General features: G+C 44.6%; 1 protein-coding gene across 1 annotated transcript; it reads left to right on the forward strand.

The window, feature by feature from the left end:
• Nucleotides 1-917: 917 nt before the first annotated feature.
• LOC149364526 (GTP-binding protein Rit1-like) lies at nt 918-14,358 on the forward strand. Its single transcript, XM_089574483.1, has 6 exons — nt 918-1,236; nt 1,383-1,488; nt 1,730-1,786; nt 2,381-2,454; nt 5,058-5,249; nt 9,692-14,358. Exons 2-6 carry the CDS (start codon nt 1,383-1,385, stop codon nt 9,953-9,955), a joined length of 693 nt encoding a protein of 230 aa, XP_089430609.1. The 5' UTR covers nt 918-1,236; the 3' UTR covers nt 9,956-14,358.
• The last annotated feature ends 8,162 nt before the right edge of the window (nt 14,359-22,520 follow it).

Genomic DNA, 22,520 nt, shown 5'->3' on the forward strand with positions numbered 1-22,520 from the left:
TTAGAACTGGGAAAAAAAATCCCCATCAGCATCTTTTCTGAAGGCATATTATGTGACAGAATGAATTTAAAAAAGGGAGAGAAATGAAGCTCTGAGCAGCTCGTATGAAGTTCGGAGTGCTTGCTGCGTGAGCGCCTGTTTTGAAAATCCCGCGTTCAATTAGTCCTCCGCTGATAGCGCCTTCTTGGCTTTGCTCGTCTCTGCAGTTGTGAACAGCACCAACACATGTCCTTTGATTCTCTCACTGAAACTTTTGGCTTAACCACAGTGCAAACGTGAATTAAACGTTCACGAGTGATGAAGAAATCAAATCCGGGATATTTTGAGTGGCCTTTTGCAATATTTATATTTAGTTGCGAAGAGAACTCATAACACGTAGATTTAATTCGATACAGAAACCCCTGCAGTAGTATTGGGTTCGTCGCTAATTGATAAAAAGGCTATAAAAGAGGGAATAAAAAAGCCCGCCTAACTTTTAGAAAACCGAAACCAAAACCTATAACTTTAATAAACGTGCTATAACTTTAATAAAAATTTACTACAATGCTGTCTTTTGCAGTTTTTATTTTATTTTGTTCTTGAATTAAAAAAAAATTAAAACGCATTGTGTACTAAAACTAGCGCCATCTGCAATATAGCGTAGTTTGCCAGAAATTGTCACATCAACATTTGTAGCCCTATTACAATGATGCATAAGCGATGAGAGCGCTACGATTGGTAGGCTTCTAAAGCAGAGCGCTTAACTTAAGCAATGTTTTACGACGGCAACAGTAAAGCTAATTTTTCATAGGTGTCGCGACAATCGCTGTTAACTGCACATATGTCTATCTGTTGTACAAAAGTATGACTTGCATTCGAGCAGCCCTATCTGCGGAGTTTTGCGACTAGGGAAGCTAAACAGCTGCGGGATGTGCGGGGGCTTCCCACAGAGCTGTATCTCAGCTGCTCGCGCGGGCTAGGCCAAAATATGTAATCTGTTTTACACTCTGACCGGCTGTTCTTATCTCTCCTAGAGCTGGTATCTCGGCCATTCCTGTTGTCCTAGGGGGAATTCCGTCTCAGGTCATTCGTTGTCCTGCCGTCATCGCAAACGATAACGTGCTGGAGCCGTAGACGTTCGCTAGGCTTACTGCGCTGTTTACTTCTGCTAGTGGTGCGCGGAACCGTGGGGCGTTCTCTGCGGTGTTGCCTTGACCCTGGTTTTCCCACTAAAAGGCCGGTCTCCAACGATTCAAGGTGAGAGGAAATCTTTCTCGTTTAGAAGCTGTGATAGCCTTCGGGTATACACAGTTGTGAGGAGCCCAATAGGACCGTGGGAAACAGTTAGCTTCCTGAACAGCTGACACATCTTTCGTTTCGGCGATCCGGGGTGCTGCTCGCAGATGGTGCAAACGACGAATCGAGGTTCTGGCCACTCCTCGAACCAGAAAGGCGGTGTTCGAGTCTACAAGATTGTGGTTCTCGGCGATGGAGGCGTGGGAAAGAGCGGTGAGTGCGTCGTTTCATTCGTCGTGCGGCCCGCGTTTATAAAAACGTCGCGTTATCGAACACGCGCATGACTCAACCCGGTGCCTCTGTTTACCTGTCCGCGCTCCAGCGCGCGCGAAGTAATGACGTGTGGCAGTTTCCTTGTTTTTCTGTCTCCGGCGATTGGCGCCCGCGTTTTGTTCCTTTAACGTCGTTGACGAGCTTGAGCGCTGATTTTTTTTTTTTTCGTTTTTTCTTTCAGCCCTCACGCTGCAGTTTGTGACTCACAGCTTCTTGGAGTACCACGACCCGACCATTGGTACATTCAATTTTATTCTTGCTTCTTGGTGGTTGTTAATAATATACACTCCCCCCGTACCGGACACAGTTCATCTCCTCCTTAAATAAATCTATTCATTCAGTCGTACAGTAATGAATAGGCAGTATGCATTGAGTGCTGTTTTGGCTTCACTGCACTTGATGATGACAGCCAACATGCCAAGTTAGGCTCACACCGTTCAATTCTTAGTTGCAGGGCATGAAATGAATTTTCATTTCAGGGTCATGTAGAGTTTTGTATCTGTATTCTGAACTGCGGTAAGAAGGCTAAGATGTGTAGTATTTCGAAGGGGCAAATATGTGGGAGGTAGCATTTACTGTTTCGGCTAATGTAGATGGCTTCACTGGTTACCCTGCCTAATGATGGCGTTCATCATGGCCGCCATGGTGTTACTTCAAAATAACTAATTGCAAATTTTTTTTCTGATATTTTTGCATGCTGGCACAGCGTTCACAGTGGGAATTATTTGCAGCCTGCCTTTAGAAATCCCTGCCTTCATAGTAGTTTACTTATTTTTTTATTAAAGTGAATTTCATTGCCTCATTCTTACTTTTTTTCTTTTTGACGAATCAGAGGATGCCTACCAGCAAAAAACCGTCATTGATGGAGAAGTGGCTCTGTTGGATATACTGGACACTGCCGGTCAGGTAGGACAGTTGTGCAAAATTCTCTGGGCATGACTGACACACACACACGGGTAATGCATGTTATACCGATTCCACTAAAATGCCTGTAGTGATAAGGAGAAATGTACAAGCTTATTTGGGTGCATTAAGATGCGTCTGTGCATTGCCATGTATTGACAAGCTGGCTGCTGCCATTTGAATTATTACCTTTGGTCACTGGACAAGTATTCTTCCTTCATTGTGGTGATGTAAAGCATACTACACAGAGTGGATAATTTTTCTATCGTACCTGAAGGCTCTGCAACCAGCCTGCATCATAGATTACAGACATCAGAACTACTGAATAGTTGACGTGCATGAAATGCATCTTCACTGTTTTGAAGTCTCAACAAAATTTCGAAGCAATTTCAGGGGAAAATATATAACTGGGGTCTTACTTGACCTGGCTAGCTTGGGCTCGGGCCATCAAAGGCTTAGGTGTTGCTAGTGATAGTGTAGGTGGTAACAAGACAGGTGGACCACGGTTGTGTCCCTTGGAACTTAGTTATTGGACAGCAGTATGCCAGCGCTTGCATTGATAAATCACAGCAGACGTAAATGTCAGGTTGAGGGTGTACTGGATAAAAATCTAGTACGCAGTGAAATCCGTGAAAAGAAAGTGCTACCAGCCCCCTGTGAAATGTTAGCCCTTCCACAAACTGTTTAATAATACATCGGGACTGGGTGGCTATGCGTATCGAAAGCCGTTGCATGCAGATTGTGATGTGGGTTCTCTCTTGGAGAAAATTTTGGGTGAGGTTTAGAACTGCTCTAGTAATGTGTAGTTATTTGTTTACTACGTATTGCATTGACATAACATTCTTAGGCAGATTTCTTGGGGGTCAGATGTCCTTCGAATAAGAGGTGCCTATAGCTTGGTGTGCTGAGCTGTAGTTACTCTTTGTGCCATCAGAGATTCATAGTTGAAAGAATTGCCTTTTTTTAGCTGTTAAATCCTTCTAGCTTTGAGAGACTTAAGAAAAACTGGTCCCTGTTGAAACTTGATGGAATATTTTGTTCTATTCTCAGCTAAAGGTGTATGCTGCAATGTCAAGGCACATTTAAATAGGAAATGCACTCTAGGGGGTAAATGTTGATTCTTGGGGAACAAACTGAAGCCTGTTATGTACATCCAGCTGTCTTCATTGTTTGTGCATTAGATGGATCTGTTGCAAACTCAGGTGATATTTGGGCACAACTCAAGAACACAGACGCTAATACTTCTCAGAGGAAGTGCTGCAGCTGCTGCTGTCAGCTGATTGTCATGATGTCGTAATTAATGAAATTTCACAGAGGCACGTGTCAATCATCTGTGATATCACACAAGGGATTAGCCGTGGCGTCATGAGAATAGGTCGATACCATTGGCTAGAGGACCTTTATTGAGGAGTATATTCCACTGCATTCTTGAGTTGTATCCGACTACAGTTATTCTGTGTAACTGTGAGTAAGTTCAGGACATTGATCGCCCATCTATAATTCCAATGCATTTTAACACTGCTAGATTAAAGCAGCATGTCTGTAACAATGCAGTATGTATGAAATTGCTCCTCTTATCTGTTGTGGCTAAGCCACTGCAATGTGTGTAATTACCCTGCAGTCTTATGCATACAGTTAAGTATAGCATTAAGCATGAAGATAAATTTGAAGAACTCTGCTGGAACTTGCTGTAGAGCCAGGGCAAGCTGTTTGCAAGCAGCAGCTCGCAATTCTTCCTAACTGTAGCTATTTTGTCGTGAATGCAGTGTAATGGCCTTGCTTCTTTTTGCAACATTACGCATTTAGGCGATAAGTGCAAACCTTTCTTGCTGTATGATGGCCATCTCAGTCAAATGGAATCAGACGTGAAAGAGTACAGTGGCATTGAAATCTGGCACTTTTGACATTCTCTTTCGAGTGTGTTCATTTATCTGTTATTGGTTGATGTTGGCAGTGAGGAGGTGACGATGGTTAATAGCTACTTTGCTTGACCATGTCTGTGTCTGTGAAAGAAAGCCTTTCAGTTCTCCGTAGTCGGATGGAAATTTATCCTGGATTCAGAGTTATGCACAGACTAGGTTTATATTAGATTTTCTATTTGTATTACTCATTGTTTTAGTAGGTGGTGTAATTAGGTATAATTTGTAATATACTGCAATGGTGGCGTAGTGGTCTGAGCATCTGCCTCGCATGTAGGAGGCAAGGGGTTCAATCACCTGTACCGCCATGTGCCCACCGGTGAAGCAATGGGTACAGCCTTTCTCCTGTCCTGGTACTTGGCTTCTTAGTGGTTAAATTCTTGTCATATGGTCTTTTACACCACTTCGAGTTGAAGAAAACACTTCCTGCCTTGGCACTCTTTGACTACAGATGCACTTTCACCATAAAAATGCATAATCATCATTGTCATCATAATTTATAATATACGTTACTATAATAAAATTTTGGTGTTAATTGTATAGCTTCTGTTGTTAAAAAATTAGACTTTTGTTGAAATGAGGGATGACCCACCTAAAATGCATGTGAACATTTACTCCATGTTTACTTTCGTTCAGTTTTCGTGTCGAGCCATTCTCCAAATATTCCCATTCTTGTTCTGCACACAGATCGAATTCACAGCTATGCGAGACCAGTACATGCGCTGTGGAGAAGGCTTTGTCATTTGCTACGCCATCACCGACCGAAGGAGCCTCGAAGAAGCAGCCGAGTGCCGAAAGCAGATTGAGCGTGTTCGCTGCTCTGAGACTGTGCCCATGGTTCTTGTTGGAAACAAGTGCGACTTGGAAAGCTCTCGCCAGGTGGGTTTCCCTTTAGTTCTTGAATGGCCTTAGACTATACAGTGTTCACTCTGGTCAACCCCTTTACACAGGAACTCGCAATCCAATGCAGAATGCCTGCCATATTCGCTCGGATTATTTGTGCTGTTTTATTGGAAACTGGAATTCGGTTTGGATGCACGTATACAGTGGACCTTGGTTAATTTGAAAAGCCGGCGTAAATGTGTCAGAAAAGGCTACTCTCAATCTGAAGCACACGTAATTTGAGCAAATTTTTGGTACCCTTTTTATTTGAATCAACTGTCAACTTTACTGATCCCAACGTAACAGGAGTGAATACAGGTAACAAGCAGTGAGATAATCTTAGCATCTAACATAATTGGGTAAATTTTTTTCATGAAACCTTCACATTGTAGTGCTTGGAAAAAAAATCGGTCCAAGCTGTACCATATTTTAGTTGCGTGTGTGCAAAAACCAAAGTGCATATAATTTGAGAGGTAATGCGAGGGTTTTGAACAACTGTGTCTGTCAGTGCATGTGCGTTAAAAAATAGGTGAACTAAACAATTTGTATTTACCATTGTGCTGAATGACACATTCACTTGCTGTGCAACATGCCGCTTTACTTATGCACATGCCATAAATCTCTCACCTTGTTGAAAATTGCAGTTGCTGGCTATGTAACCTTGCCACTGCATTAGCTTTGTGCTCTCCCAGCTTATGGTGCTTGGTCGTACGAAGTAAGCTTCCTACAGTAAGTACAATAAAACCTCATTAATTCAAAGCCATCGTTACTGCGTAAAATATTTGAATTAACCGACCACAGCAAAAAAAATGGGACCCAGGCAGAAAATTTTGCTGTGGCAACGCGCGCTGCCTTTATTTAACGAACTTTGCTATTATCGTATATAGTCACATCCCACGCAAAGGTCGACTGTCTAGCTCGTAGCCCTTCCTGGCCAAAAAGAAAGTTGGCTCAAATATGTCTACGTATACCCCCCCCCCGTGTATCACTGCATCTTACTTTGCAGTTTCTCACAAGATAGCATCGAGGCACGTACAACTCAAAGTAACAAATCCGTAACGACGCAATTACAAGGACACAGCAGTCTGAAGCCACTGGAGATCGGGGCGAAAAAGCAGCATTCCACTCTGCCTCCACACTCAACCACTGAACTGCAAATGGTCCTGTAGTTTCGGATTCAGGCGTGACGGTTGCGCTGAAGAAAGTCTGATTCAGAAGTTTGCCCTTGCTCTACTTATCGCTTGTCTAAGGAAGCGACCGCCAGCTCGAATGAGCCAGGTAAAAGACGCGCAATTTGAATTTTTTTGCTGGCACTGATTTGCATATGAATTAATTTTTCCTTTTTTTATTATTCATGGAGCCCTATGCGCCCTGCCAAAAAAAAGGGCACCTGGGGCGTGCTGCCTGGCACTCATTCAAAACTACCTTAGACCCTACAAATAGATTGGCTGTGCATACATGTCAGCCCCCAATTTTAGGATGGTTGCTTCAAAAGTCATTCAAAGGAACGGCTCAGGCTGTCGTTGCACACAGTCAACCCATCGCGTGCACATAGCAAGAATGGTTGCATCACAGTGTCGCTATTAGGAGTGAGAGGTGCCTTGATGCTAGTGCTGCCAATCCATCCATGGCTTATCAAAGCGCTGAGAGCCTGTTACTCTGAAACGGGAATCTGCAGCTGTGTGGCAGTGAACTGCATCGTCTTCTCTGCAGGCGTGTGCTTCTGCAGTTCGCAAGCCATACCAAATAGGTTTTTGTGCTGGGAGTACGGGATTGGGGCACTTCAATTATCAAGCATCGGCATCACTCTGCAGTGCCTCCTTGCGGCTCCAGGGGCCATCACTTCACCAGTTTGCGGCGAAATTGGGATCTGACATCCTCGCATAGCACCCAAAATCTTGGGACTAACCAGGCTGGTGCACACTGGCACTTTGAATTAGGCAGCCCGATTATCATTAAAAATCACTTGACTGCAGAAATTCTTTTGAACTAGCCGGGGCAGCCAGCTGGAACATTCTGGAAGTCGGGGAAGCCGAGCGCTCTCCAATTATTTGTGTACGCTGGTGCGCCAGATATGAGAAGTGAAGTGTGAATGGCAGGCAGAGGCACCACGCTCTCATATACTCGCGTTTTGCACCATGAGCATGTGCAGACCACAGTTCCGGCATATGCTCCGGCACGCAGGCTTTGGAAGTGTCCCTAGTCAGAGCTTTAGCGACAGTCATCGCCGGGTGTACTGTCTTCCGAAAGGCCCTTGTCAGAAATATATTTCTATGGAAAAGCATTTTCGTCGAGCGTGTTCATTATCTCATTTCTTGAAATAACAACCGGCGAGCTCCGCGAGAATGCTGGCCCAAGCATCCATGATCCAAATGCACAGCGTGGCTGGAGAGGCCTTTGTCCAGCAGCAGTAACTGCAGGTTCTCCCTACCCAATCCATACCGTGTAGCAGCGCTTGACATGTTGCCGATGTTTTCAACAGCTACGATTATTCTCCTTTTAAAAGCAACCGGGTGCTGCTTTCAGACCCCATACCATGCAAGGTGCGATCGTTATTGGCGTCGTGAGGTCAGGTCAGCATAGTTTAGAGGCCTCGAAATCGAAACTGCCGACCTGCGCCACCGCTAAACAGCACCTCCTCTTGCTGGATGCGTGATTGTGATAGCACTGTATAATAACGAAACCGGAACTGCGGATTTTGGTGGAAAATTATTCGGATCCACATAAAATACCAGGTGGAAATTTGGCATGCAAAAATCTGGGGAAAAAAGCCTCGTATTGTACGCTGGTTTTTAAAGTATGAGCTCATTTGGTGCTGTGAGTAACTTGTAATTGAATTTTTAAATGTTCTTGTCAACCATGCGGTAGTCCAGCAAAGCTGGCGCGCTCATAATCCATGACTACATAAGCCGACTGCCACATGCTCTCAGGTGACTGTGAACGTAGGGGAATGGGTTGCTTGTTGTTCAGGCGGGGGAGTGCTGAGGAGTAAAAGGGAAAGTTGGAGAGACAATGCAAAATCGCAGGAGCCCACACCCCATGACAGGGGCACAACGGCTGTAAAAATCTGTGTCCATCCCTTTGCTGTCTAGCTTCTGCCTGATCTTGGCGACTTCACCACATTGTGCCATAGCTGGCCTCGAGTAAGCGCGTGCTCTGCACCAACCATGCACGCGGGAGTTTTGCTGCAGACGCGTTGTTAGGTCATGAAGTCACTCTGGCTGTTTCAATATAGCCGTCACTGCCCGGGGGAGGGGCTTAGAGCTGATAACTTCCTGTTGCAGTTTCCAGCTCAGATGTGTGTATAGAGCAATACTTTCTTTTTTATGTGCACATAATTACGTCATGGCTAGTAGCTGCAACGTAAAATCACTATTATTTGATAGACCATGTCATGACTTCATTGAATGGAAAGTTGTGCTTGCAGCAAAGCAGTAGTCTTAGCAGAATGGTTCACAGCAGCCTGGAATGACATCCCAGAAGGCTTGGACGCACACTCATGTAGAAAGTGCTGCATTTAGAATGTGCGTGATAGAACCGAAAAATTGTGCACTCTATGAGGAGAAGGCCAACAAGGCCAGCGATGTTGTGTGAGGTTGGGAAGGTTAGTGGCAACTAAATGCCGTTCCATTTTATAGCTGTTGTCGCTCTCAAGTTCGTTTCGGCTGGCTTACATCAGAGCAACGTTTTTTTTTCTGCAGCCATTGCATTTTTTTGCTTTATATCTACGAAGAACCATCACTCTGTAATGAACCTCACTCGAAGAACCTCACTCTCACTCTGTCTTTAGTGTCAGGAGTGCTTTAGAAATCGCAGACGGGCCATAGAGCAGTGTCAGCCCACCGATTTCAGTCTTTGCTGCCAATGCCACAGCAAAGTATATGGCTATGGGTTGTCATGGAGTAAGAACACTTCCTTGAGTGCATCTTGTTGTTTTTGCTTTCTTGTGCCTGCAGCCAAATAGGTTTCAAGGCGTTTGTATTGCACACACTTGACTGCCTACAAGGATCTCGGTGCTGCAAGATTGTCCCATGGGCATCAGTGTACAGTATGAATGTCAGAATGGAAGTTTAATTTTCTTTCCACACACATGACTTCCCACTCAACACATCTGCAGCATTCTGTTCGAATGCATCAAATGACCTCACAGGAGATGCCACAGGAAGTTTAAAAGATGTGTTACGTGGATGGTTCGTAGAGAAGTAATTCAGCACCTCAGTGCTGCATTGTGTTTTATTATGTGATGGATGGCCTACCAGAACGGGCTTCGTCGTTCACTTGAGTGTTCCTGTTCTAAACTGGCTTCACCACCGAGACACTGGAACATAGCACAGGGCTGGAATTGCTCAATTGCAGGTAGCTTCTTAGAGAAATTTTTAAACTTGGTCCCAGCCTTGTACCATGATGCTAGTAAAGCAGTCACCGCTTCGCACACCCAGGTTACCACCGAGGAGGGGCAAGCACTTGCACGGCAGATGAACTGCCCCTTCTACGAGACCTCGGCTGCTCTCCGTCACTTTGTGGACGATGTGTTCCACACCCTGGTCCGCGAGATCCGGCGCCGCGAGAAGGAGCGGCAGTTCCTGCTTCGGCGAGCAGCTCGCAGGAAGGCATCGAGCGAGCGGTGGCAAGCATTCACACATGCCTGCCGCTCCCTGCTTTGCGTGCGCGGATCCGGGGACGCCACGTCGTCTCACTCCTGAACACGTCTCGCTTGGCTCTAATCCTGTGTTTTTTTTGCCCGTCCAAGGCTCGTCGTCGTCTTTGCTTTAAGCCAGCACTTTGGTTTGGTTGGTGGTGAGACCTTGCAGTGGAATTAGCGCAGCCAGGTTTGTCGCAGCAGCGTGGTGGAAGCTCGCATTGACAAGTGAGGGGCAGCTAGTGATGCCTGTGCTTTGCTGCTGGACCGAGGGATGTTCAGTTGTCTTGGGCTTCAGATGCTGTGTCTGTTGCCCTGTTAATGCTTCTCTCTGATGGCCTTTGGCATGTTTGCGCCTGTGTACATTCAAAGCATTAGCAGAGTGAAACAGAGCTAGCTAAGGGCACTGCATTTGGAGTTATTAAACAACGTCCCAGATAGTTCCTGCATGCTTTGTACATAGTTCACAAGATGGCTCGAGACAAGACACTATTTTTTGTAGTCTGAAAAGGTTCAGATTTTTTCACACCTTGAAGGTAAATAAAGCTGCTGCCAGACCATAAGAGCGGGAAGGAAGATGTTCCAGCTCCTTGAGGAGCTTCACTTTGCTGAGAAAAAAAAAAAAAAGGCTTCCTTTCTGATTGTATTCTTATGCAGTGTGGTGCACTTACCTGTGTGTTGGCTCCTAAGATCTTAGGCATGATCAAGGAAAATGAAAGTTTGTAGTTATGTCAGCACTGAGTTACTGTAAGTGAGTTGCACGTATCTGTGGTCAAAGGCAGTCGCACCACTGAGGATGTGTCTCAGACCTGTGGCTTCCTTTGTGAAAGTCTCTCTTCTAGGAATGAGTTTAGTATGATCCATTACTAGTAAGTAGCAGTGATTTCTGACACCACAGTAATTTCTAGCCATTTTTCAGATGGAATTTTATGAAATATTTGTGCAGTTTCCTCAGACTGGGGAACAGCTCAGCTGCTGTGGTAAAAGGCATAGTACAAGCATGGTTTAGCAGTTAAGTGGGTTGACTTTCTAACCTACATTCTTTGTTTGCTGTTCAATGTGCAGAGTTTGGTTTATCAGAGTGGCTTACCTTAATTTTCACGCTTCCAGCGGTCACCTGTCAGGCTTCTGCATCGCTCCTTGTTGTGGAACAGTGCAGATTAGCTCAGAACAAAAGTCTTGGAATGCTTGTGTGTTACCTAAATGGTATGTTCACCTTGGTGTGTGTGTGCACTTGCTTCCATGCTTAACAACAGTCAACAAAACCGTTTTTTTTTTTATTCTTTACCAGTGTAAATGTACTTGGTACTGTTGGAAAGTGCAAATTGTTTTGCAGTCGTATGTTATTTACTGCAGTATTGAGGGGCATTGAATGATTGTGCACATCAAACTGTTGAACAAGATATGGAAGTGTGTGTGGCTTTTCTTGTTCAATGTCCGTTGTTTTTTTGGGGGGAGGGGGGGGGGCTGCTGGAGGGGGTACTGTCGGTTGAGAAATCCGCACCCTTTTTACTGAGCAGTGCGTGTGTAGGGGTGGATTTGTTTTCAACTCGTTGGAAGGTGCAGCAGAACAACTAGGAAGGGTGGTTTCATATGCGCTCGGCTTTTCTTCATTGAGAGCAGGAATCAAGGTTGCTCTGGTTTTCATTAGTAAGTAGGAGTAATGGTCACCTTCTCAGACACCTCTCAAAGAATTTACCCTTGTCTGTATGTGATGCTAAAAAAACCTTTCTGAAACACGTTAAAAGGGACACTATGGGCAACGGCATCCAATTTTTGTAGTAAAAATCGACTTTCTGGCTCTCTGTGGCTGAGTATTGATTTTCTACTGCAGGAAATGAATTTATTTTCTAGAAAATTGTATTTAAAAGCAGATTTTTTTTGTTGGCACTCAGTTTGAACCTGTGAGGTCAGTATTGGACAGGATCCTGCGATCCCTGTTTTAAAGTGAATGGCGGTGTAGATTGTAAATTGAGGGATTTGACACCTCAAAGTGACATATTTGCTATGAGGAGTGCTGTAGTGGATGGCTCCAGATTAATTTGGACCATCTGGGGTTCTTTAATGTGCACTGCCGTCTGGCAGCACACGAGCGTTTTTGCAATGATTTGGTCCCACAACCTTGGGATATCTTGCCCGTAGAAATTTACATACAGAAAAATGTACTGATATCATTGCAGTTCGCTTGTGAAAAGAGCCAGTGTGGCCTCTTTGTGTCCACAGTCTCCCTTTAATGACCAAAGTGCAATTGGAAAATCTGCAGAATTCTCCGTAAATGCTCCTGTGATTCTTTTTACCTTCCTGCAGCCTTGCAAATGTCTTGTATGTAAAAGCTGGAGCAGAGGAAACTAGTGAGGGTAGTGCATGTCTTTTGAGATCTCCTTTTTGGCTCATTTGGTCCAAAAAAAATTTAAGCTAGATGTTGATAACTTTGTATGAAAGCTATGCTTTTTAAGCATTTCGGCAAGTCATGTCATCTCGTGCCTTTAGTCTGTGCCAATGCACTTTTGCGTTTGATGTAGACCACACATGCACGGGGCATGTCCACTATTTCTTTCCAGGCTGAAAAGGGTTATAATGATCTCAAGGTGATCTCTTACTGTCATGTGATTGATTTCTAGTGCTCAGAACATAGACCAAGTGCCAATTCATACTGGCCTTTTAACAGTAATGCTGTAAGCCTTCCCTCGCATGCATTTGCCGGTGCTACAGACTTCCGAGATATATATTTCTTACAGCCTGCCCTGTACAACAACATTAGCAGCTCATTCTGGGCACTTTTGTGCTGAATACGAAACAATACATTTGGGTGGCATTTGAGGTTTGTAGGGCTTTCGCTTCATGCTCAATTAACCTATATGGCAAAGATTTTTAGTTTCTCATTTTTCAGGAAGTGCTGGAAGAGGCAGTTATTGAATGAAGGCTTTAGTGAGGGATGGTGGTGAATTTTAGGCACATACATTTTTCTCGTGAAAGAGCACATACGGAAAAAATGCATTTGCATTGACAGGCATATATGCGACATTTTTTTCCAACATGCTTGTACCATCTTGCGAGACTACAGCTTTCAGGTGTGAAAGATTGTACAGTACTCACTGCTCCTAAATTGAAATGAGGCTGCAATGGATTTCTCATAGAATGCGGTAACCCTGTTATGCCTCTGTAAAGAATAGCAATGTTAACTTTGAAGCCAGTGCAATAGTTCATGGGGCATCATTTGTTTGGTCTAGTGCCTAATAAGCGTTGAAACATCTGCAGCGTTTTGTTTGCTGCCTCAAACTTGTTGCAACAAAGAGAGCATGCCCAATCTAGTCATTGATACACCGGTCCTGTTACAGGGTGACGAGTTTAATGACTATGTTAAGGCAATGATTTTATGGCGAGTGCAGTAATCATGCAGTTGAACTTTTCAGTGTTCTCTTGATGTCTTTTTAGATGGCCAATTCCTCAGCCAGTGCATAGAGTTCTTTCGTAGATTTTTTCAGCACGATTTACTTCCCATCTATCTTTTCTTGGCCTTGAAGTGTTCCTGTCTGTACAAAGTAAAAAAAAAAATCTTTTGGGCATTGCCTGCTATGTTTCTTCACTGATACTCTTATTTCTCATTCTGTATTGATGGAGTAGAGGGCTTTTAAGACATCTGCAATGAAACATGATCCGACTTACTTTACATTTGGGTACCCTTTCTGTCTGTATTGTTTTGACTTTCTGCAGCTTCTGATGTCCGGTTTTTCCCTTAGCCTGAACCAAACCTAAACGCATGGCTTCTATTGAGTACATAAAGCAAATCTATTGTTGCATTCTTGGCAGTACCTTATTCTTCTGTATGTCTGGCGGCCTTTCTGGTTATGCTGTAAATTTGCATTTGGTTGTGATGTGTTCTCTTTTGCTTGATATCTCTAGTGAAGTACTTCGCTGCGCATCTCTTTCTGAGCTCTTCCCATGTGTGTATGCTACAAGAAAGTTTATTTGTAGATGCTGTAAGTATAGCTGCCTGTCAGGCATATTTTGGCTATGCCGCTGCCGGCTTATTCCAGTGGCAGAGTTTTAAAGATAGTATTACTGCGAAGATATATTGTTACATTGTTGTGTGGAAGGGTTGTGCAATATGTGACAGTTCTTGACTGTCCAGAGAAAAGAGGAGTTCAATGTGTGTATATGGTCTTGAGCTATATATACTTAGCTTTGTTTGGTATGGTGTCAGCGTTAACCGAAACTGCTTATTGCAGTGAAGACTAAAGGAGCTGCACGGACACTATTTATGAGACTCGTTGGAAATGCACGTTTACTGTCATGCACGCTGTGTGTGTAAGGTGTTTTACATAGTCTAATATTTGACCCCCTGAGAAAATGTTGCTCTAGGCTGTCGAATTGTAGCCTCCGTTGTTCTTTTTTTCGTCAAGTGGGCACTATGTACCTGTTTCGCTGCTGTCTGAAATGAAAAATATAGAACACATTGCATTCTCAGTGCGACTTGCAGGTGATTGCCTTTGTGGGCCAGCACGGGCAAAAGAAATGGGGAGACCATAATGTCTTCAAAACATTTTTTTTGTTTTGCTGCATTCAGGCACATTACAAAAATACACAACTGGTCACTGCTTCCTTTCCAAGGAATTCCTAGGTTGGGAAAAACATGCATATATCAATGAAGGATTACACACACACAAACAGCTTGAGTGCTCAAGATGCATTCTTGCTTTGAACACAACATCAATTTTTTTTTTTTTTTGTAGTATTTGTGACGTCTCCAATTCTCTGGTGCTGGTTTATTTGTCGTTCAAAATCTGCTCAATTTTGGCTTAGGGTGTTAAGTTATGTGTGAAGAAACTTGTCAAGGCAGTTTTGAGCTTCTGCTGCTATTTTTCCAAATGAACTTGACCCACTCTCCAGTTTAGGATAAATGTTGGGAAAAGCACACATTGTCTGAGATTGGAAATGTCACTAACTTAAGCCTGTTTTTTTTTTGTTTTTTTTTCAAGCACTCATCACATTCACAAACATTGCAACTGCTGCAAAAAGATCGCCACTGACTGCAACCTCATGGGCTGTATAATCGGCACATGCCAGTTAACGTACAGTATCCACGCTAAGGGCAAAGTCATCTGCATTCATCTTGGCCAGGTCTTCCAGTGGTGTAATGATGTTCACACCATTGCTTAGAGTCAAATTAAAAATGAGCAGGTCTCAGAGTGACAATAATTTCACCACATTTAATTCAGAGATTTCCCACTTGTGTCAGAAGTAAATGGCACTTAGTTCTGCAATGCAGCTATGCTTTGATATTTGAAATTTCAGTGTCCAGTATGCTGGCACACAAGTGTGGCACCAAACACATTCAAAGGCTGAATATGCATTGTAGATTTCACAAAGTAAAGAGCCAGTGCACTTAGAACTATGCATGTTCCATTTACTTTTGACCCCCTTTACATTGTAAATAGACATTTTACATGGCATTCGACGTTACACGGTATGCTGTGCTTAGCGAATACCACCGGTGATGTTAGAAAACGCATGGCTGATCCGTTAATTCTTTGCCAATCTCAGAAATTAGAAATACGTAGGTCTTGATAGCGGAAACTAGTTGTTGCATTCGCGCACTAAAGTAAGGCTCACAAGCACGATTATGCTAAGATTTCAAGATGCAAGATAGCTCGCATATTCTGGGGAGCTGGGAGCAATTCAAGCATTGCCATGGTAACAGCCGTATGCAAGGGAAGATTGCAAGCAATCCAGTGGCTTGCACTTGCACAACACTAGCCAAGGGTGCTACTAAATAGTTGGCTGACTGGGCTGCCTTTGTCGTGGTGGTCATTATGAAAAGCACATTCTTTTGTCACCAATCCAGAGACGATGCTGTTGCGTCCAGTGCATGTTGCGCCCTCTAAGTAACATTATAGTGCGTAGTTCGCCTGGTCGCATTTCTTTAGCGATATTCTTTGGGCACAAGGACTCTAGGTCTTAACTATGGCACAAGAGCCTCGAGAAAGCACTGGTTGCTGCGCCTTCAGCCGTATAATCAATTCTGTCTGGCGGTTGCGCGAATTTTTATTCTGGGTGCCTTTTTGTAGCGACTCTCGGTAAGGATATAATGCAAAAGTTGACGCAAGGGGCCGCCGAACTGGATACATTCGTGCTATCTTTTGGATGCTCGGTGCTGTTGTAATGCACGTGATGTGGACATTGGGACAACAAAAGATGCAGCAAATGGTAATACAGACCAATATTTCATAGATGCCTGTTTGCGCACTCACGAGGGGGTTGACATTTGGGGCTCCACCCATCACTCATGCATTCGTGTGAAGTCGTTTGCAGGCTGTGCCAGGTCTCGAAACTTGTTTGAGCCGCCGTGCAAACCTACGAGGCCATGATTCTAAAAAACTCAACTTGGTAACACGAGCATGGTTTTGGTCCACCAGCAAAACGGCCGAGAGTGTGGAGATATGCGTAATATTTGATTTACACAGTGAATCTTTTTTAATCGCGCTTACACTGGTGTTCTTGCGCAGACAATACCGCGAGGATGCCGCATATCTTCTACAGCGGAATATCGCGAAAGGGTGGTATACACAACATGTATCTGGTGGATTGTCCCGTGAGTGCCGCAGAACTGCTCATGGTTCCACTGGGATATGCCAAACCACCGTGAACACTTACACGACAGACGAAACTTCCGTTGCGCATCATCATTATAGACTTTTAGCATAGCGCATACTGCTATCGCGTACTGTGCACCGGCAGTCCGCACGCGCTGATTGGTCCTGACACGGCAGGCGTGCGCGCAGGTGGCCGGCACCTGGCGCCCTCAAAGCGTTCTGCGCATGCCTATTGACGGCGCGCGCTACGTGATAAGCGGTAGTGGTACTGGCTATGATAAATGCCTCTATTGCCGGCTGCAAGGTTTCGTTTTACCTAAAAAGCTTGTTTGCGAATTGGTGGGTTGACTTCCTGCCGTGTTAGGGACTAGGCCTTGCTGGACTTAGCATTGTCATACAGCTTGACGCTAATACGCTTGGCAATGCAGTACGCGTGTCTGAATTTTTCTGAAGCGCCTCCCGCTATGAGAGAAATTTCTCGTGGCCGACAGAGCGAAACGTGCCTATGTATCGCACGATAACCGATGCTTCACGTTATTTTAACGCTAGCGGGGTAACTGTTCACGGGCCGAAAGAAACGTGTGGCCTTTGTCACGCACATTCTTCGATACCTCGATGCCCTAAGCCACTTGTCGAGAGCGAAGTGCCGGCGAGCAGGAATGTGTGCGCGCTGGGCCCGGTGGGGAAGAGAGGAATGTGCAACAGTTTATATACTTGTCGGTGATACGCGATATATATATGCAGCAAATAACAAATAATTACATATGATACTAATTATACATGTGTGCCTAAGAGCGACTGTCTTGCCCGTGTTAACAGCGAATTTTAGCAGACAGCGAGCGCAGTTTCTCCACAGCGCTGGTATTTCGCAAGGTATCAACGCGGAATTAAGCACCTCAAATTCTAAATGCCTCTGGTTTTTTGGCGTCTTTGTTTGAAACAAACCTGCTGGACCCGAAACCTGGTTTGCTGGAAATAAATCCTTCACTTGCCCTCCGCTAGGGGCGCTAACGGCTAGCGTGGTGTCCGCCATGTTTGTGGTCACTTTTGCACACGCTACAGCGGCTGACCTGTGTTGTGGGCGCCGCGAAGAGACGCTGTTCGCGGTTTGCTGAAATTCTGCATTGTTAGTTTTTGTGGACGCTTATTGAGGCAAATGATGCTTTGATGAGCCTATGAGCGATGGGATCTTCGCGCTCTGACTCCCCGTTACGCTTGAGAATAAAAGTAAAAACGCGGGAAGCGCTACGTTTGGCGAGGAAGGGGAAAACATGGACCGCCGCAAGAATAACCAAACTGGCTTAATTACCTCGCCCTTGTCTTCTTGCACCGTCCTGCAGCTTCAGGAGCATCGCGCGTTATACTCGATGGAGCATTTATATCTTGGGGTATCTAATCGCGTAAGGAAACACGAAGCTCCTGGTGTGGGATAATTATCCAATTCAACGCAGTTGGAAAGAACGAAATGCCACTTAGCGCGCGTTTTCGTATCTGTGTCGCTTGGTAATGCTTCATGAGATAGAGCACTAAACATTTCATTGAAACAAAATGGGTAAAGGCTGTTACTTTCAGCAAAAAAAAAAAAAACAGAAAGGGGGAAAGTCAATCCGTATACCCCATGAAACAAATAACACTGCGCAGGGGCGTCAGAAACGTTGCGTTCGTATTTTTTTTTTCTCGTTGCTGTAGTTTTGGAGGAAACGCGAACATGATATCAGCCGTAGACGGCAGTTTTCTGGTATTGAGCTCTTGTTGAAAGTTGATACACCAATTGCTCTGCACAGAAGTGCTAGAAACTGCCTGCCCGTATCATTCTGACTTTTTATTTCCTTGTTTAAAATAAATCGTAGAACTCGCTTCCTTTATTAGATCACATGATAGCGCACGACGTCATTAGACAAGAGGAGCTGTAACGCCCTGGGCGGGACTGTGGGGCACGGCCCGTGAATTTCTGCGCACGCGCAGTCTCGGGCCCGTTGTTTCGCTGCAATCTAGCAAAATCTGATGTACTAAATCTCTTTAATAGCGAGTTCTGGCGAAACGAAAAACATTTTGGTACAGCGCTTCTGGCGGCGTTGAAATGCATCGATCATGCATACGCGGTCTGTTCCTTGTCTTGCTGCTGAGTTAGCTGCGGTTGGCGAACACGCTACATTGACAAGTACGCATGTCAACTAAAGATCCATTATGTATACTGAACCGTGAAAGGTCCTTCCTGTTACAAGGTGGCCTTGTTGAGCGGAGAAGTAATCGGTTTCCCAAACTAAGTGTCAAATAAGTGACAGTCTCGCTTGTTATTCTCTGCTGCGTGTTGCTTCCCTGGTTTACGCGTGGACAGTGCAAGGCATTCAACGGCAGTTGGGTTATTACTATACTTGCAGATGTCACTAGGATTCTTAGTGCCAAACTAATTAGGTAGTTAGTTTGTGGCAGTCTTTGAAAAGTCAAGTTAACCTTACACTAGTGCTGGCTTACGGCTCACTTAACGGCTTGCTGTGGAAACCATTACCTCACTTTGTATGATGACGGAAATTGATGCACATCTAAGAAGAAGAGCACTGCGTAAACCTTACTATGCCAGTATGCTCGATAAACGTGAACATTTAAGTGATATGCAATAGATATCAAGGAAATATGTGACGGTCTATTTGAAAACAGTGAGACGCAATAAAAGAAACGCTTAGCATATACGCGCCTTTCATATATTACTTGGCACGTTATACGTAACAACCCATATCTTAACTACGCGAGCACAAAAGAAAAGAATATAGTTTTCTCGTCTAACGGCCTATAGGACGACATTGAGCTGCGGTGTCCTTGTAAGAGCAAGAATTAAGGGCGGTTCGTTTATTATGTATTGGGGACGAAATTAACGCAACGGGGTGTGGAGGGAACGTAGGGACTGGCGTTAAAACAACGGACCCATGTGTCAGTGGTCTCTTAATGCAATTTGTACGTTTCTTGGCTCTAGTAAGTACGTAAGCAGCTTACTGTGGAATGGAGCACGTGACAACGATGAGGGACAAAAACGTACAAGGTAGCCTTTGCATGGCTTGTCAGCTTCTTAAATCCCCTCCATATTCCTCGCATATGCGGCCTGTCTTTCTCGGCGCCCGAGATTACGTGTTTCACATCGCAACGAACGAGTGCCTTTTGCAATTTTAGTTTCTGCGACACTAGTGGCTCGCGGTGCAGTCAAGTGTTCCGGAACGGACGTGCTTGCAGTAACTTGGATTAGTTTCTGTGGGCGAAACGCTTCAAGAAACTCACGTGTATGCCGTGCTCAGACGAGAGTCAACGAACCGTTTCGATCCTTTGTTACCTAAATAGTAATCACTCCGTAGTGTGTCGCTCCTGTGGCACCCTCTAAAGAACTAAAAAAAGAAAAGAAAAATGTTCAAAGGCAAAATAAGCCCCAGCCTACATGGTTTTCGAGATAGCCGAACGCAGCCGACGCAAGGTTAAATGTCTTCTGCTATCATGTGCAAAGGGGACAATTATTAGTTAAATTTGAAGCTACGGCCAATTTGAAGCTACGTGAATTGTTGTGCCACCCTCCATCCTCACTTCCCGCAGGTTGCCCACTCCCAAAACCAAATGTTGCTGATCAAACTATCATTGGTCAGAAGGTGAACATGTGATTACGATTCAGGGACCTTATGCATAGCTTTTTGTTCCCGCGTCTTACAACGGAAGCAGCTCTGTAAATTCTGGCAGGCCTCCCCGATGAATCTATAGCCATAATGCCATGTCATCATCTACCGTGTTAAGAGCAGCAATTTCCTGTGTTTTCTTTGTTTCTGTGGGCCGTTGTCTTCTCTTGTTTATTCAGTCTTAGACTGTGCTTTAAGAAATCGTCACTACTTACTACAGTCACAGCGAAATACGAACCTAGCTTATCGTTAACGACACTCTTGGTTCTTCAGTACCGAATTTATCATGGTGGGAAAACGTGGCGAAGAGGAGCGCAAGGAACAAGCTCATTCACAGCTTTTTTTTTTGTTCGGCTTTCGTATTTTTGCGAAGGGCTTTTATAAAACGCCCCGATTTTCGGGGAACACCGAGTAGGCTTGGCGAGATAGTGAACCTCTAGCATTTTCAATCATTTTTGAGCCGCGAGAATGTGTGTCTGTGTCCTTATTTTCTTGTTGTCATGCTAGCGAAGAGAGAAAGGAAAGATGCAGACATTAGAACCATGTCTTTCAGCATCAATCTTACGCGTATATGCAGTAAGATAAGACATTGTTAACGCTCTATACAAATTTCTAATAGAGTCATATTCCCCATATATTCCCCACAGCTCAATGGGCGTCTGCGAAAGCTATGGGCGGCGGAGGAAGAAGTGTAAACAGTAACGAAGCAAACTAAACAAGTAGTGTTAAGCTTTGATCTGAAGTCCTCTACGAGTGTCTCCTTCGCAATTTTGGCAGTCTCTCGTTTCTTGAGCCTTACGAGCTTAAGACACACTTTACTGCATTACATAAGGTAGAGCTGATGGGCAAACGCTGGTAAGGCATTGTGTCAACCTTGCACACAGTGGTCCTTCAAATTTCTCGGGCCACTTCGAACACAGGCGTAGTGGTCCGCAAACTTTTGAAGGTTACTGTACTCGCAGTTTATGAACAGCAGCAAAGTGCACTAGTGCCTTTGGAAGCTGTCAGTGGCGAAGAAAAGAGACGAACTGAGCACATGACAGAAAGTTACTGATTTCGAGCCACATTTTTTTGAGCAACTATCGGCAGCTGCAAGTTTGCTTGTTTATTTTTTTTATGCCACAGTATGCAACATCTGCGTGCCGACGTTGTAACTGTTATACGACGTTATTAGGCGCAAATGTTTCTTGGCAAGCCCCTCTCGGTTCGGCTTCGGCAAGTTTGGTCGATATGTGTTTCATTGGTGCTAGCCCAAACAAACAACTAAGAACAAAAGATAGGCATAGGGTAGAATATATTGTTGAGCTCGAGTGCGCTACACATCCCAAAGGCAAAAGCATTCCCCCTAACCCCGTCTGCCTGTGGTCTTCTCAGGACAAATAGCTGGACGATTAACACCAAGTGGTCACTGCCGAATGAGCTGTCCCTGAGTCCTGACATGTCAGTTTCACACACGGACGTCAACTCCAATAATGCTCCGAGTTGATGCTGAACAACTTCCCCCGAACAGTACGAGCATCTCCGCTATCAGCTTTCGCCCTCACCGTTCAATTTTCCTCTGAGAAAGAGTAAACATCAAATGAAAGCTGAGACGAAGACCGTTCCAACTCGGATATTTCGGGCTAATGGACGATCAGATAAAAAGAAACTAAATACAGAAACCTATCAAAATGGAATTGGGTTTCTGTATTTCTATTATTCCAAAAGGAATCAAAAGCAGGAGAGAAAGCCCTCGTGCCGATCTATAGATTGGCGGACTTCTACGAATTGTGAGGACGCCAACGCGATATTTTGCCGGAATTTCTTCTCTTAGTTACACAACAGATCGCTTGCATTGACGTCATCGTTCCGGACACGTTGAAAACAGCGACAAGCGCAGTGAAAGGTCGGGAGCTGATGGATCATTTTATTGGTGCGCTCGGATAGAGTTTACCGAGAGTTTTTTCAGATTTTTTTTTTGCTGCACTGTAAAGGCTGGAGTTCATCTCAGCTGGCTCCAATGAATGGTATATTTAGGGGTTTTCTAACAGTGCTGGTTTTCTTTTTTGGCTTCGTTCAATGATTAGCTTAGTCGGATACAACTCACGAACGAAGCGGCTTTTCCCCGTCAAATGACCGCCTTACAGTCAATAGCGTCGGCCGATTCTGATAAGACTGCTAGCGTAACATGCAGGGAGCGGCGTGACAATACAGGGAGGAGACTATCCCAGACCAGGGAAGGTGAGGTCTATCCCCCGCATCTGCCACTCCCTGCATTGTTACGTTAGCAGGCTTGTGAGAATCGGGCGACGCCATTGGCTGGAAGGGGAGTCATTGGGCGGGAAAAAGCCGCTTCTCGGAGTGTAGATAACTGACTTCCATGACCGCACCCAACTTGCCTATC

Source organism: Amblyomma mixtum, chromosome 2, assembly GCF_055824585.1.
Source record: "Amblyomma mixtum isolate Tamu chromosome 2, ASM5582458v1, whole genome shotgun sequence".
Classification (NCBI taxonomy): domain Eukaryota; kingdom Metazoa; phylum Arthropoda; class Arachnida; order Ixodida; family Ixodidae; genus Amblyomma; species Amblyomma mixtum.